This window comes from Trypanosoma rangeli, assembly GCF_003719475.1.
Source record: "Trypanosoma rangeli strain AM80 chromosome Unknown Tra_15.4_contig_00263, whole genome shotgun sequence".
Lineage (NCBI taxonomy): Eukaryota > Euglenozoa > Kinetoplastea > Trypanosomatida > Trypanosomatidae > Trypanosoma > Trypanosoma rangeli.
In genome coordinates, this window is record NW_021706005.1 from 2,055 (window position 1) to 18,270 (window position 16,216).

The window sequence follows — 16,216 nt, forward strand, 5'->3', positions numbered from 1 at the left end:
AGGCCTTGACACGCTCACTCTCCGCCTCGTTGCTATGTAGGCTGTGCTCTTTGACAACACCAGTGGAGACCCCTCTCGGCACAGTACTATCTCAGTGTCACCAACATTGCCAGTCACCAGCGTGTCATCCACAATCATGGCGACGGCGCAGGTGCTGCCAGACTCACATTTACCATTGGCACATTTTGTTAAAAAATCCGCCTCAGCCTTGGCTATCCCATCACGTACCGCCTTCTCGGGATTCGTCATGACATCTGAGTGACTAAGAATTAATGTGTGCAAATTGTCGCGAAGAAACTCCGCGCACTGTGTGCCACCATGCCCGTCATACACGGCAAAAAAAGGAATGGTTTCTGAAACCATGGCGTGCTGGTCTTCCATTGTCTTTCGAGTGCCCTGCTCTGAGGTCGCCCCATACTCAAAGATACGCCATAGTGACTGTGTAACACCGGAGGTGTTTTGCCCAGTTGTTGTTGTTTTGGTTATATCTACAATTGTGCCAATTAACTGTCAAGTACACTGAAAAAAAAAAGGAAAAAAAAGAAGATAAAAAAAAAGGCCACGACACAATAAAAGAGGCACAATCGTACATTTTTTTCTGCACACAGAGTTTTTACAGGACAAAAAAGGGTGGGCAGAAAAGAAAAGGTTACATCAAATATGCATCAACTTTTTTTCTATTCTGTCTTTTGAAGAAACCACAAAGAAAAGGGCTCGAATTTTGCAGGGAAAAAACAGTTTGAAGAATTCAAACACGTTGAATTAGAAAAAAAGTCGCATCGTTCCACGTGCCATACAGTGTGCATTTTCAATGACCAACATGCGCCGTATTGCCATATTTTTTCCTTAGCCACTACGCATGTGGTAGACTCCTCTTTCGCTCAAGAACAATAAGAGTCTGCGATATAGCGGAAACTCCCATGAGAGGTACCCCCACATCAAGTTCCTCCCAACAACTGCAAATGAAAGGCTCAACTAGCTCTTCTTCCAACTCACTGGGGAATAACAGTATAAGGTCGTGCAGACAGTCAGCAGTAATGCAATTTGCTGTGACACCATCAAAGGTGAAAGCATATCTTAACCCAAGAGTGTGTGTCAGATACCTCCATTCGTTAAGAACTCGCTCCGCAACGGTGTGGGAAACGTCTTGTGAAAGACAAGACAAAGGAGCTCTGCCAGAGCGAAATATGTCGATAAATGATCGGCCTCTTTGTTTTTTAAAAACACCTGCCGTCCCCTCCTTTGCCTTTTCATTCTCTAGAGCGCTGATATACTCGGACTGGCTCCGAATACAAAACTCACGTGATTCTCGAATCGTTTGAGAGATTACGTTAATGGCTTCTTGTAATGCCTGAATTTCTTCACGTATGGGCGGAGCGGAACGCAAAACAAACACAAACTCGATAAGCACGCATATGTAAGGAATAAGCAATTGTTGCTCAGGAATTGTCGAAGAGGAGGAAAAAGATACTCCAGTAAGTAGCCGAGAAAACACTTTTCCAGTGGAATCAGCCGAAGAAAACAAGGCAATGACTAGATAAGTTCGTCGCATCGCCCTAAAACACAGCAATTTTTCTTCTTGTGAGCTGCAACGATGCATTGTGGCTGAAAGTTGAACAGCTACACCGTCAATTAGGGCAGTAAGAACAGTATCAATAACCCTAGTACGCGCTTCATCTCCCATATTGGAATCAAAATTTATACTAAGCGTGGTAGCGGCTATTGAATGATGTAATTCATTCCATCCAGAAGTTCTTTTAAAGTGAATAACATCAATGTGACCAACCTGAAGGAGTTCATGTAGAAGTCTGCTTACCCAGAGTTCGGATGTTGCTTCAGACGAATTCAGGCAGGTAGCAAATCCACGTGGGTCAAGATCCACGCATATACGCAATATCACATCTATAAGACCTGATTGGACATGCTCCAATGAAAAAGCTGACGTGCAAATGGTCAAAAATGTTTTACAGGCCAGGTGTAACAGATGCGGATGATGACGACAAGCTAAAAACATGCTTTTGAGAGTCAGTAATGCCAATAGTTTATAATCCACTGGATCGATAACAGTTTCCCGATCAACTGGGACATGCATAAGAAGGTTAAACAAAACTGGTCTTAAAATTTCAGTAAAAAGAGATTCTTGTATATTCGTGGCAAACGCTACAGCATACTGTTCAATAAGAGCCCAAAGAGAGCATATGACATGCGCCCTAACTCTCACAGAAAGATTAAGTGATATAATTGGACTCATTCCTTCCAATAGTGACATCCATAAATGATAATTTGTTTTCGCTGTAAGACTTCTTGGTTTTTCCAACGTTTGATGTGAAGTGATAGAAATCGTCGAGAGCGTAACCCGTGGTAACCCAACATTAAACTGTGCTGCATTTGCTTCATTATCAGCGTCCTTAAATCGTCCGGACCATTCAGCTACAGCACTAGCATTCCGTACGTCTTCTGGAGGAGGTTCTAACCCAAACTGAAGCCAATGACCACATGCCCTCAGGTACGAAATACCTAATAGTGCAACCTCTTCATCCACTTTATTACACGCAAACGATGTCAAACAGAATACCAGATTTCCGAAACAATCTTTCATGAGAGCAACATGTAAGGTAATGACACGTTCAGAAAGCTCCCAGGCTGATTTAACCACTTCCGGTATCATTGCACAGTGGCTCAAAATTGAAAATACAACACTCCATCCACTAGCCAAACGACTGGTACGAAACTCTACAAGTTCAGATATCACTTCAATTACTTTTTGGCGAATATGGACATCTTGATTACCCATCAAAATAGATTCAAACGGCATAAGAACCTCTTTTTGAAACGAATAATTCAAAAGCTCTTCACGCATGAGGTAACTAAGTGCGATAATCCGTAATCCCCCCAAAGCAGAATTTGCAATGTCGAATGCCATTGTACCAGCCACAGTGAAGACTTTGTTAGCATTGGTCCATAAATCTCTCCACTGCATTCGCGAACTAAATGAAGCACAAACAGTTAAAAAATCCAATAATTTTGTAAGAGCAAATGTACGTGCAGACCTTAATTCATTCTCACATACAGAAACCAGTGCATTTGACATAAAGGCCTGTGTTTGAGATGGATACCTTGTGGCATCGAATAAACGTTCTAGCCACGTATCAACAGAAGAAAAGCATCTTAAAGCCTCCAAAATTGTAGCGCGTTTTCGAATCGAACCTTTGTCAAAAGAAGGTGGAACATCTTCTAAATTTTTAAACCAAGTATCTGGAGGAGGTTTGTCAACTTCACCTAAAAGTGGCCTTCGGCACTGTCTTCTCCAAATCCCCTCCAATCCGTTGGAAATCAGGTCTAAGAGAGAAACCCCAGTATACGCCACGCGCCAACCCCTTGTGGTTAATGAAGCACCATTTACAAGAAACAAATTCAGTAATGTAGCTAATAATTCAATTCTTGGTTTTGAAATTCCATTTGAAATGCTTACACAAGGTATTGGTTGCTGCGAAAGAACCACAACGCTTGAAAGCTGAGTAATAGAAAAAAGACGCTCGATAAGATCCTCTGCATGAGAAATATTCCCAAAATCGCAGCATACACGAATAGTATTAACTACACCTCGAAGAAGAAGATCAAAATATTCCCTATTATCGGGCACATCCATGTATCGTTGCGTCGAATCATTGAAGCCTTGAACGCCTGCAGGCATAACGGTACTCTCCGCGGTGGAGAAAAAATTTTCAAATGCGCACAAAAGGCATCGTACCACATAGTCTACTGTTATCCCCCACATTGGTATCGCATTCTCAATTCTTGTGGCTTCCACATAGCTAGACTTGAGTGCATTGGCAGTATCCAATGCTTCCATTACATCTTTCAAGGCGCTACGAAGTTCAGTTTGGTAAATTTCCTCTTGTTTTCGACGCAGGGTATTAAAAAGCGCATTTCCTGCAGCATCCAAAGGTATCATAACAGTGTCAGTTATTCTTCTTGCAACAGGTGCAAAGTGTTTCAAAATAGGAATTGACTCCAATAAACCTGAAGAAATTCTGGTACTAGATGAAGACGTTTTACCAAGGATGGTTCCAATATTTTTTTCACTTGATACAAACTTCGAGGGGCGAAGCTTAATTTCATTTCCTACAATACGCGCGTAAATGCCCTTCAATAAATCTGGATCCACATCATTTCCCTCATCAATGCCCTTATTATTACGTGTAAACTCTTCAAGTGTCATCTTGTTTTTTACATGCGGGCTATGGGCATCGGTATTCAACATGCAAATCGAGAACGACAAAATAAAGGCTGTATTAGCGGAGTGAAAAGCTGAAGGATTTTCCTTGCAATACTGTGCTGCAAAAAGTTCCATCGTTTTGTCAACAACTTCAGCTTCGCCAAGAAGCTTAAAACCCCCTAAAAACAATCTAAGTGCCGCATCAAGTGTCATAGCAGCAAAGGAATGCTGTTCAATCCACTTCACAAAGATCATACGACTCTGCCGGTCTCGAAAGCTTTTTGCAAAGTATTCTCCAAGTACCAATTTGTCAATATAGTCTTCCTTCTCTTTTAAAAAAAGAGCAATCGATTCGGCGTTAGACACGGATATTTCTTCCGGATTCTCAGAAGTTTTTATAGGACCATTTGATGTCGTTTCTGAATGCTTCAATATTCCACTCCGAAGGGCCAGCTCCCCAACTTTCACATATTTACTATATTTTGTTTCATCCTCCCCCACCTCCGCTCTTAGACTTGGAAGCAACAAAGGTTCCTTAGTTAAAAACTCAATTGCAGCTTTGAAATCTTTTACATCATTCATAAGATACGTGAACTTCCGAAAAGCATCTTTTACTCGAAGGGCATGAACAAACGGATCATTTCCACTTTCAACAGAAGCAGATACAACTATTTCTCCTTGATGTTCAACACGTTTATCCAAGGATTTAGGCAATTCTGGTATTCCTGATTGACTATTGAAAGTTGAAGCATGGACAATGGAAATGTTTTGGTCACATTCAAATCGTTCTATCCATTGAAGGTTAGAATATACAACCAATAGAAGAGTCTCTAATGCGTTTCGTTGAAGTGGCTCCGGAACTGAAATATCTAGCACAATCCTTCCAGAGAGTGTTTCATTGCAATCTGTTATATCATTCCTTTTCATACCAAAAGGCACTGATAAGGCAGCCAAATACCCAATCATCTGCTCGTAAACACTTTGGGAAGAAGTATTACAGTCATAGTTTAGAAACAGTGCTATCAGATTTTGTGGCTCTTCAATATAACGACGAAACGCTTCTACAACAATAGACTTCTGCGTTAAGGAGCTTGTTTTGGACTCCAATACTCGGAAAAACAAGTGACGGAAAATTGTTTCAGTTTCATTCACCATTAAGTGTCCAAAAGTCATTGTGCAAGTCAATAAAACATTCACTGAGAGCCTAAACGCACCCAAGTCCTTCAACAACGCGGTGGTTAAGGTACAAGGAATAACTGCAAATTTCACGACAGAGAGAATTGTCTTTGAGTTCCTAAACGTGGGCCCTCCATTTACAGTTAAATGAAGAATAATGCCAAGAGCTGTAAGCAACATTATAGAAGTATCATTAGGTACAGCAATAACCCCCACAGTAGTTCCTTGATTTCGAGGAGAACAGGAAGGTGACTCCGAGGACCCTGTTAAACTACAACAGTACTCCATTATTCTAGCTGCATCTGTTTGGTATCCTCCGCCAGCTGTGGTGTCTACTGCACCCTCTTCATTACTTACTTCTGTGGTCTCATATTCTATTGCTTTCGACAACGTTTTTGCAATGCAGTTTAACGCCGACTTTGCTTCTTCAACCAGAGGAAAAATGACGTTGTTTCTCTTAACGACTCCAAATAATTCCTTAAATACCTGTAAGAGCACACCTCCCCGAACGGCAAGAAAATAATTATTGTAGTCATCACGTTGTTTCTCAGATAAGCTTGTACGACCAGAACTAGGAACTGCAGATGCTTGAAGAGCCGTAACCAACGTAAATAGGAGTTGATCATTAACGTCCTTACCCTGAATATGTCGTGCAATTACTAATATTCCTTCAACCACGGCAGTAAATACATTTACTGCTTCATTTTTTATTTCAGTTTCTGCAGTCGCACTTTCAACGGAAGCATTTTGCGCAGAACGCCATGTTGCGCATGTCCCACCGCCAAGAAGTTTTGAAAAAAAAACACCTGTGCGGCCGGATGCACTCTCAGGTATACTTATTTCAGGAGGTACACATACCAGGGAGGTAGGAATAAGCCCTGAATTAAGGAGTACAGCTGCAAACTCCAGTAGAGCTATTAATCCTTTGGTTGAAAAACGACTCCCGCAATTTTCCACAAGAACCAACTGTGTAACAAAACCCACGCGACTAAGTAAGCTATCCTCTGACCCTATATTATTGTTATCGGTCCGTAGGGAAGCTTCTCCATTAGCTTCATGTACTTTTTGGCCGGTTTTTTCCCCCACAATGGACCCTAATTCAGCAAGGTCTTTTGCTATTACATTAAGTAAGAAGCGCCTTCGCCCGTTTCGCTCCTCACTTAAAGCCTTACCACACGCAACTGTGACTTCCTCATACCTCCACGACATTGCGTCGCGCTAACAATAAAAAAAATAGGCAAGTATGAAAACCAATCAGAAATTAACGAAAACAAAAGAAAACGAAAGGGCTATTGTGGTCACATAATTGACCCTGCACAAAACACACATCACCCCTTCCCCCTGCGTACATCATCAAAAAGGAACGGCACACTCCGCCACGGCAGGGGCAAGGAAGCACAACACTAGACGAAGAGGGCGCAACAATACGACCCCAAGCGAGGAAGAAAAACATAAAAAAAAAACATATTTCCCCCGGCGCGGCGCCACCGCAACCAACCAGCCCCATGGCGCCCTAGAAAAAATCCAAAAGCATAGCCGAAAGTCAGCGGCGCTGCCCTCTCCTCCCCCTCCCGGCGGCCCCGCGCCGAGTCGCCGCGCGCCGGGTCGCCACGCGCTTTCCCGTCCGGGGGGCGGCGCGAAGGGCTCAAAGGGTTACAAAACGCGATGCCGTCACTGTTGTCACTTCTTTTCTTGTGTTTGGGGGTGGCGTCTGGCGTGTTTTAAAATATGGAAAATGGTGCGCTCCGTCTTCCGCGGGTTTTTTTTTATTTGTGTTGTTTGAGTTTCACTTCCCCCCCCCCCCTGTCGGCAGGAGTGTGGGAAACGTGTTCTGTGAGGATGAATTGTTGTTTACAACGTTTTTTGGTATTTTGGATGGAGTTTTGCTCTTCTTTATTTTGGATCCTGCATCTCGATATTTTTCTGCAAATTTTTTGTATACCTTGCATGGTGGCTTTCAACTTATCTGTTCTTTGTTTCTTATTTTTCATGCGACGTAAGAGCACGGTGCGAAAGCACTTAAAATTTAAAGTCCAGCAAGGATGTTGTCTGCAGAATGGATGCAGCAGAAAAATATTGAACACAAGCAAAAAATAGAGGAGCTCACTGCACTGTGTACGGAACTCAAAGAGGAACTTGCGAGAAAGGAACTGAAAGAATATGAACAAGACGTTCGTATTCGGGATTTGAAGACTCAGCTGAAAGAGCTTAGTGATGTTGAGGACAAACTATCTCTTGCGAATCGAAACGCAAGAGTTCTCGAAGAGGAGAATAATTCTTTATTGCTGAAGCTGAAGTCAGGTGAGCTTGAAAAAAAAGCCAGAACAATGGTACGTGCAGAGGCCATGAAATTAATTGAGGAAAACAACCATTTGCGATCGGATATTGATGAGCTTCGTACCTCAAATAACAAAGTTATTCAAAGAGAACACCAGCTTGAGCATAGGTGTAAATTCCTTACCGAGGAACAGGAAAAAGCGGATGCTCAAATCCTTAGCCTGAAGAAGAAAAACACTGAAATTGAGGATCGGTTCAGGGAAGAGCAGCACCAATGGGCACTTGTAAAGGAGGCTTGGGAAGCTGAAAGAACGCGTTACATTCAAGATTATGAGGAATTACTCGCGTCCATTCAACGGTTTGATGGTTCAACGCAACAGCGAGAATGCCGAGATATAAAGGAACGCGGCAATGAACAACAGCTTCAACAAGCTCTTCTGAAAGAGGATATCGCCGAGCTTGAGGAAAAAATGCGTCTTGCTGAAGATCGCTTTCGAGCGAAAGAGAAGGAGTGGTGTCGACTTGAATCTGCTCTTCGATGTGAAATTGACTCCTTGAAGAATAATAATAATCAGGGAGATAAGGACGTTTATCACGCTTTTCAGGAACAGTTGGCTTCTTTCAAACAGGAAGTCACGGCTTTTAGAGGAGAACGTAGGATAAGTCGTGTTCCATTAAGTTTTCCTATGAGATGCGCCCCAAATGATGACGAAGATGAGCGTATCAGTGAACTTGAAACGGAACTACAAACGAATACAAGCCGAATTAAAACACTTGAAGAGATTAATGATAATCTGAGTCAAAAGAATATGGAGGTTTCAAAAGAAAATGAGTTACTTCGAGAAGAAATTGAAAATCTTCAGGACAAATGTTCTCGTATGGAAGATCGCTCAAGTGAACGTGAGGTTCGTATAAAGGAACTAGAAGTGCTTCTCGCGTCTGCCAAAAAAAACACTATGTTGTCCGTGGTTTCTGACATTGAGCATGGAACCAAACGCGAAAAGGTTTCAGATTTCGAAAGTGATGATGTTTTGAGAGAAAATGAACAGCTACGCGCGACGTTACGGCATTATGAACGGCAACTTACAGATTTAAAGTCTTCCCATGCAGAACAACTTGCTTTTCAAGAGGCTCGCCAAAATGGCCAACTGGCACAAATTGAAGAGCTTTTGCGCAAAAGTGACGGCACTCGATTACGTTTTTCAGAACATAATTCGTTAAAAGCACCTCCTGCAGATCGCTTCCATGAGATACAGGATTTCATATTAAACGAAAATGAGCAATATCAGAGAAAGAAAGTTGGAATGGATCCTGTTCTGATCAATAAATTTACAAAGGATAAGCTCGACTGCGTGGATGAGGTGATGCGTGCTCTTGAGGATGCATGGGCGAGTGAAGATGAGTCCAAGAGAAAAATCAAAAAATTACGTCATGAAAACGCTGAACTTGTCGCTGCAATCGCAGGTGTTGAACAACGGGGAAAAGAAGATGAATTGCGTAGAGATACACAACATTTTGATCCTCGAGAAGAACAATGTCAAAAAGATGTCCATCCGTACCAAGCTGGAAAAGAGCATCTTACGGAGCAGCTTTATAGCTTGCAGTATGAAAATAAGCTCAAGGACGACAAAATCAATGATCTTCAGGCCCGTTTAGTTGAGTTGGAAAATCGGTTTAAAAATGATAAAGATCTTTTGCGAAGACAAGAGGGCATATCGAAGGAAAATGAAATTGAACAAAGAATGAGGGAACTTGAGGCGGCTATTGTAGAGAAGGAAGCTGATCCAAGTGGAATTTCAAAATCAAGAGATAAACGAATTCAAGAATTAAATACTCAGTTGGCAACAATGCGGGAGGCAAATGACGGGCTGTGGAAGCAACTCGTGAATCTTCAAGAGAAAAAGACAGCAAGCCAAGGACGGCCCTCAAGCGGACGCAATTCTCGCACACCTCGAGGAAGTGCAAGACGTCATTCGGTGGAGCATTTGACTTATTCTCAACCATCTACTCAATTGTCTGAAGAAAGAAGAAGGGCTGTGGTTGCAGATGGAGCGCATCTTGCCGTTACAATTGTTGAATTGTCCGATGTAATGAGAAATGGCAAGCCAATTACTGAACCTGGATATGTCATTATAAAGGGAAAATCGGTAAAGGAAAAGTACAAGACGTCTGTCAAAGAATTGGCATCAGTTATACGGTTTGATGAAACATTTGTTTTTTACCTTGCTCAGCCCGATGAGGATGTGATAACGCTTCATGTCTATTACAAGGCGAAGAACAGCTCACGCGAATACCATGTTGGTGATGCTTGTTTCACAATGGCTTCTTTATATAGGGGCGTTCCTCGACAACGTCTTGCTATCGTGGCCCAAAATCCTGGGACGAAGGATGCACGAAGGTCAGCTCAAGTTGAGGTTATCATGCAAAGTGATGATTTTGGAAAAATGACCGTTCCTACGGAAGCAGAGATTGAAGACGAAAAACTGCGATTCAATGAACTTTTGAAAAGAATGGAAATAAGCTCCCCAGAAAATTTGCATTGTGTTGATGTTTTGATGGCCGCAAACACCATTCCGTAGAGAGCGCTTTCATAGTTTTATTATCATTACGTTTTATTTTACCTTTTTTTATGGGGGCGTGTGCTTGCTGCTTGTTTTTTTTTCCTATGTATTCATTGCTTATTTTGTTTGGATTTGGTAAAATAGAAACCGAAATGTAGGAGCGGAACACCTACAAGGAACAGTTTATTTTAACTGGGTTCCAAGAGTTTATGTATTTGTGCTGGGTAATGTAAGAAAAGAAACAAAATTTGCCAAATATGTTTTTGAGCGTCAACGCTGAGCGCGTTTTTTTTATTCCTTTTTTTTTTGCTGTGTAAATGTATGGAATAGTAGGGTAAAAGATTGTAGAACTATATGGTATTGTGAGGGGAAAAAGTTCTTTTGGTATTAGAGGAAGTCCGTACAACCCCTGTTACAGTGTGGCTGTGTATGACGCAGAGGCTTTTTTTTTTGAAAACCTTTTTGCCCATTATGTCAACTAATTTTTACTTATTTCGTTACTGTTATTTATTACTTCTTTGTTTTTCAGACTTTTTTTTTTAGCTTGCTTGATTTCACTCTCATATGTACATTAATGAATCCAATATCTTTTCTTGAAGGAATTGTAGTTTTTAATAGTCAAAAGACAAAGGCATTTGCTATGGCTGCGTCGTGGGCGTTTATGGGAGTACTTTTACAAGTTGTGAAGTACACGGAAGGTATTGAAATTTCTTTGTGAGATACTAAACACCGTCACATTACTGAAGTGGATGCTATTATTTAATGCTTGGAATCAAAACTTTGACAATAGCGCGAAAAATGCGATGTTTGCTATTCTGGTACTTCCACTGTTGTTCATGAATACATGCGTCTTCAGTAGGCAAAGACGCAAATTACGATTTTGGAAAAAAAGACCGGTTTCAGCTTGGTAATCTGAAAGTATTTTCAGAGCCCTGTGGACTGGGCTACATCACTTTTATGGCGATTATATTAAATTCTGATATCTTTGATGGCTGGGGGACGGCAAACCACATATTTTTGGGCAGTTCCTTTGTTGAAACATGTTGTAATATTGACAATGGGTCTATGGAAGAAGGTTGTTATCGAATAATTTTGCATGAATATATGTGGCTTGCCCTTTATTTTCTTTTGAGAGTTACACACTGCAGTCTTTTATTTTTACTGCACTACAAGAGTGGTTTGCTGCCTTTTTGGACCATCAACGGCTCAGATTCTACTCTACGGATAATACTGAGTTGAGATAACAAAGCGATTTTTGTGTAAACTGTATTGAAAGGGCAAAGGCGCAGCGTCACAAATTTAAGGGCGATTTTTTGTTGTTTTTGTTGAGATGGATCTTACAGAGAACAGAGGTAGTCCATGAAACTTCCACTGGTTTATGCCTAAGTGTCATCAATATATATATATGGCGTTTGAAAATATTGACTCAACCTTTCACGATGTACGTGATAACACACAGAGGCTGTTAGCTTTATTAATGACTCGTTAACAAAAAATAAGGCAAAAGAAGTTGTTTTTAACCGAGCCCGCTGTGTAAAGCTAGTGGATGATCTAACTCATTGTAGGGCTCAAAATCAGTGGGTTCTGGAAGAAGTGAAACAACTGAAAATAAATACTAAAAACAGTCATTAATAAAAAGGAATTGGAAGTTGAGCGTTTGGAGAGAGACCTGATCTTGATCAAGAAAGAGAATGTGTGTTTAGTTTAAGAGCTTCCTACGATAATGGGTGATATGAAAAAGGCGCATGTGTAATTGCAACAAAAAGAGTTTGAGCTCAAGCAAGGGATTAAAGATGTGGTCTGTGTTTTTAAGGGGTTTGAACTGGTTTGCCAGTTGCTTGTCATTGATTATGAGTTACTATTCCCATATTATTCAAGAACAACAGAATGCCTTCAATAACACGCCAATGAATTGACGGAAAAACAGTGTCCGGTTGAGATCCTGCAAAAGTACTTGACAAAATTTCGTAGTCTTTCTCCTATTGAATTTATAGGAGTAGTGAGTCAATCAAGAGAGTTGAAGGACGGGAATTGTGTCGGGGTGACAACTATCATTGAATTGTACTATTTGAACGGGACTTGTAGGTGTTATGAAGGTGTCTGACTACACCCTGATGATAAATGCTACCTTTATATAGTTGTCTGTCCATCTATGTGTGTGTATTGTTTCCTTACGTCTAAAGGATTGTTTTTGGTGTGTATACATGTACTGTTTTTGATGCTTGTGAAGGTCTACTGAGATGTAATCAGTATTCTTCTTTTGCCCCGATTACTGTCGTATATGTTATTTATTGTCGTGGGCTCAGCGCAGTGCTGTGGTGAGTGACAAAATAGCGATTTCACCACATCACACATAGTATTGTTGCTGTTGCTGTAGCAACAGCATAGTTTTGAAGTCACAACATACACAGCGAAGAAAAGTAGGTTGAAGCCAGTAAAAAGGAACAATTTTTTTTTAAAGGGTGAAATTTTGCTTTTGCTACCATTGCCTTACTAGTCATTAATATCATCAACATATTGAAAGGAAAAACAGTTTATTGGAATATATATATACATTGTGAGACATTTTTTTTTCTGTGGGAGAGGGAGGTTGCCTGAAATATTCCTAAGAAGGGGAAAAACAACGTTTCACAAAACTACTTTTTTGGTGAAGCCGCAAAATTAAAGGAACAACAACAACCACAAAAGAGGGTGTGTGAGAGAGAAAAACATGCTTGTTGAATCTGCCCCACGGCGTTGGGATAATCTGCCCCTCCAACTCCCCATGGATGTCATTTCTGTGGGCAGTTTGGTCGCCTTTGAAGTTTTGAAAGATAATTCGTGGTGCTACGAAACAGGAAATGTGACATTTCTTTCAGAATACATTGCCCGTGTATCTGTTTCATATGCAAACCCTGGGGTGGGTGAAAAAGAGCAGCTTGAAATGGACCGAAGATATCTAGGTGAGCTATGTGGAATGCTTCAGCGATTACGCGTGCAAAGTGCGAAGGATCATGAGTTTGTTCTCCAGAACCAAATTGAACACGCTCGTCTTCAGGTTAGGGGTATTGAGGCTGCATGTCTTCGGGAGGTTCAGTCTTACCAGAAGCCCCCGCCCACTGTAAAATGCATAATGGACGATGTCATGGAAATCCTTGGGATTCGCCCGGAATCATATTCATGGTCCTATGTAAAGGCGGTCACTAAACGGACAGGATTTGTTTCACTTGTTGCAGAGTTTGACTCCTCGAAGGTTTCGGCGGAGCGCCGGTTGGAGATTCTTCAACGATGTAGGAGCCGAGAAGTCAGCAATAAAGCGGCTTATAAGGCTTCACAGGCCGCAGGCCCACTTCACCTCTGGGTCCTGACGCAGCTAAACTATTTTGAGACATGTGACTCACCTACCTTTGTGTCAGACTCGCGCAGTCGCGAGCAGCAGGAGTGTCTCTTATCTCAGATTAAAGCGCTGCAGAGGCGCATACGTTGCTCTGAGAACGGCTCAAAGCAACCATCTTCGGCTCCACTGACGGAGGAAAAAACGATTCTCCGTTCTTGTATAATTTCACCCATTCCCACTACTTGCGCCATTTCAAGGATAGCTGCGATGCACCGCCCAGAACTACTGGAATATGTTGCATTACATCATACAGGCGCCACGAAGGCTCTCTCTTCGAGCGAACCATGTCACACACCTAATGCGCACGGCGAGCTTCAGACGTTGCGTGAGAAACATGAGAAGGAACACAAACAGTTCAAACCTGATGGAGAAAAAGCGGTGAAACTTCTGACCTCTGAAATTGGCAGCTTGAGCCCATTAACCAATCCAACTAATGACAACTCGCGGCTTCTCCAGCAGCCTTGTGATTGGGATATGGATAATGAGTCATCTGAAACAAAAATCCGAAGAGTCCAGGGAGGGGAGCAACAAACTGGGAGAGAAGAAATCATGGGTGCACTTACTGAGATGCTGCACTCAATCAGGGTTCTTGAAAGGGTAATTGCGGAACCTGAAATCGACAAGAAAGCTCTGAAGGAACACCTCAACAAGGTGAAGGAACTAAACGGTGCGCTGAAATTAAAAGTTGAAGGATGTAAGGAAGGAAAAGCGAGCTCATATATACAGCAAGAATTGGAGACCTTGCTTCACAACGAGGAGCTTAGGAACGAAATTCCTGCTTTGAAGGATCTTAATAACACACACAAAGCAGAGCTGGTTGAGGCACGGCTTGAGGCCGCTCATCCTGAATCAGTGGTAACCACGCTGTCAGCTGAGTCATTGATGTATACTACCCCTACTATATCAACGCATCATACGATATCCATTGACGGTGATGCTTGGGAGGCTGTTTTGGGTAACTGCCCCCAGAAACTTTTGCGAGAACTCACTTGTGAGGCGACTGCCTGCTGTGGGGCTCATGCAGAATGCGTCTCTGCAATTACACGCTCGCACGGAAAGCTTCAAGCCCAATTCCGCGTGACTCACAGCGCGGATCGTTCTTCGGAGGATATTGATCACCTCCTCTCATTGTGCACATTTCACTCGACAAGATCCCTCTGGAAAAGACAGGAAAGCACGAGTACCTCCAGTGACACGGGGTGCCAAAAAAGCGTTTTATCTACAATACCACTTGCTCAGGACAATCCTGTTACTTTCGTGCAACGCGGGGAAATGGATGAGTTACTTAGGCATAATGAACATCTACAGGCCCTGTTAAAGGATTCTCGCCGGGCGGAGGAAAACTTGCAGGCTGAGCTCGCAATGCTTAGAGTTAGAAATAGTGAGTACCAGCGCGACGTTGCGGAGAAGCAGCGCGAGATTGCCGTGCTTCAAGCGACTCTGGACGAGGCCACTAGTAAGGAAGCTGATGCACAAAGCCAACTGGCACAACAACGACGTACGGTTGAGCATCTTCAGAATGAATTAAGTGCTCTGCGCAATCTTGACAACAACAAAAACGTCGAACGTTACGAATATGTGAGTACGTATAATGCCAATGAAGCTGACGTACAAAAAGTCGAACATAGTGAGAACAGTCTTTTAACGCACATCGAAGCGTTGTATTCGAGCCAAAAAGAACCATATTTTCCACAACACTTCCAAGAACCCAAGACGGAAAGACAAGAAGTAAAACCACATAATATTGAACGATTGAGTCACCCACACATTTACATCCAACGAACCACAGAAAAAAACATATTAACAAGCCCAAAAGAGAAACATCAGCTCGAAATACCTATATCAGGAAATACTACTCCTGCTCCAGCAACTTTATACGACGGCGCAAACGAGTTAGAAAAAACTCTAACAACAGCAAAAGAAGAACACAGCGTAAGAACAAAACATACAATTGCAACATACCAACCTCATGAAAAAATAAATCTTGAACAACAATCGATGGATAAAACGCAGCTTCATAGTCCACACGAAACAACACACATCAACAATACAAATAACCGACAGCAGAATGCAATAATCACAACAAAAAAAGACGCCCCGAACAAAACACATGGTCAGCACGCTATCCTGCTTCAAATGGGCAAGGATAAGGAAGCAGCTCGAACGCCGGTGCTGGGTGAGACCCCCTGCGAGCACGAGGCGGCAGGTATGCAGCGGGGGCGGGATGGGCCGCGGCGGTGGATGAAGAGGCCCCAGTCAACACCGAGTGGAGGACACCGCTTACAGTGGAGTGTCGATGCGCTGCAGCGGCGCAATGATGATTTGCGGGCGCAGCTGAGGGAGGCGCGGCGTGGAGCGCAGGAGCGCGAGGCCTTGCGGCTGCACAATGAGGAGTTGCAGTCGCAGCTGGGTGAGGCGCGGCGTGCTGCGGAGGCGTTGGAGGTTGCCCGCCGCTGCGGAAAGGCAGGCAGAGGGAGGTTGATGAGTTGCGCCGCTCCGAGAAGCGGCTGAAGGACACCTGCGAAGCATCTAGGGCGAGGGCCGACGCGCTTGCGCAGAAACTGCGTGCAGCCGAAGGTGAGATCAGTGCGGCACGGACGCGTGAGG

The 16,216-nt window shown here is 42.8% G+C and overlaps 4 protein-coding genes and 1 pseudogene across 4 annotated transcripts in view, besides 1 other annotated feature; 3 read left to right on the forward strand and 2 right to left on the reverse strand.

Moving 5' to 3' along the window:
• Positions 1-381, reverse strand: part of TraAM80_06856 (protein phosphatase 2C) — a gene marked incomplete at both ends in the record, with an annotated part of 447 nt that extends 66 nt beyond the window's left edge. The window contains one exon of the mRNA XM_029383680.1: positions 1-381. This exon is cut by the window's left edge and continues 66 nt beyond it. Coding sequence (XP_029236505.1) covers positions 1-381 — 381 coding nt within the window.
• Positions 382-522: 141 nt separating this feature from the next.
• Positions 523-557: a sequence feature (A-rich).
• A 296-nt stretch (positions 558-853) lies between these two features.
• Positions 854-6,604, reverse strand: TraAM80_06857 (ADP-ribosylation factor guanine nucleotide-exchange factor 1(brefeldin A-inhibited); the record flags this gene model as incomplete). Its single annotated transcript, XM_029383681.1, has 1 exon — positions 854-6,604. The coding sequence occupies one exon, from the start codon at positions 6,602-6,604 to the stop codon at positions 854-856; it is 5,751 nt and encodes a 1,916-aa protein (XP_029236506.1).
• Positions 6,605-7,437: 833 nt separating this feature from the next.
• TraAM80_06858 (viral A-type inclusion protein) lies at positions 7,438-10,251 on the forward strand (the record flags this gene model as incomplete). Its single annotated transcript, XM_029383682.1, has 1 exon — positions 7,438-10,251. The coding sequence occupies one exon, from the start codon at positions 7,438-7,440 to the stop codon at positions 10,249-10,251; it is 2,814 nt and encodes a 937-aa protein (XP_029236507.1).
• A 651-nt stretch (positions 10,252-10,902) lies between these two features.
• On the forward strand, positions 10,903-12,202 carry TraAM80_06859 (hypothetical protein; annotated as a pseudogene).
• A 741-nt stretch (positions 12,203-12,943) lies between these two features.
• TraAM80_06860 (putative antigenic protein) lies at positions 12,944-16,120 on the forward strand (the record flags this gene model as incomplete). Its single annotated transcript, XM_029383683.1, has 1 exon — positions 12,944-16,120. The coding sequence occupies one exon, from the start codon at positions 12,944-12,946 to the stop codon at positions 16,118-16,120; it is 3,177 nt and encodes a 1,058-aa protein (XP_029236508.1).
• Positions 16,121-16,216: the final 96 nt, after the last annotated feature.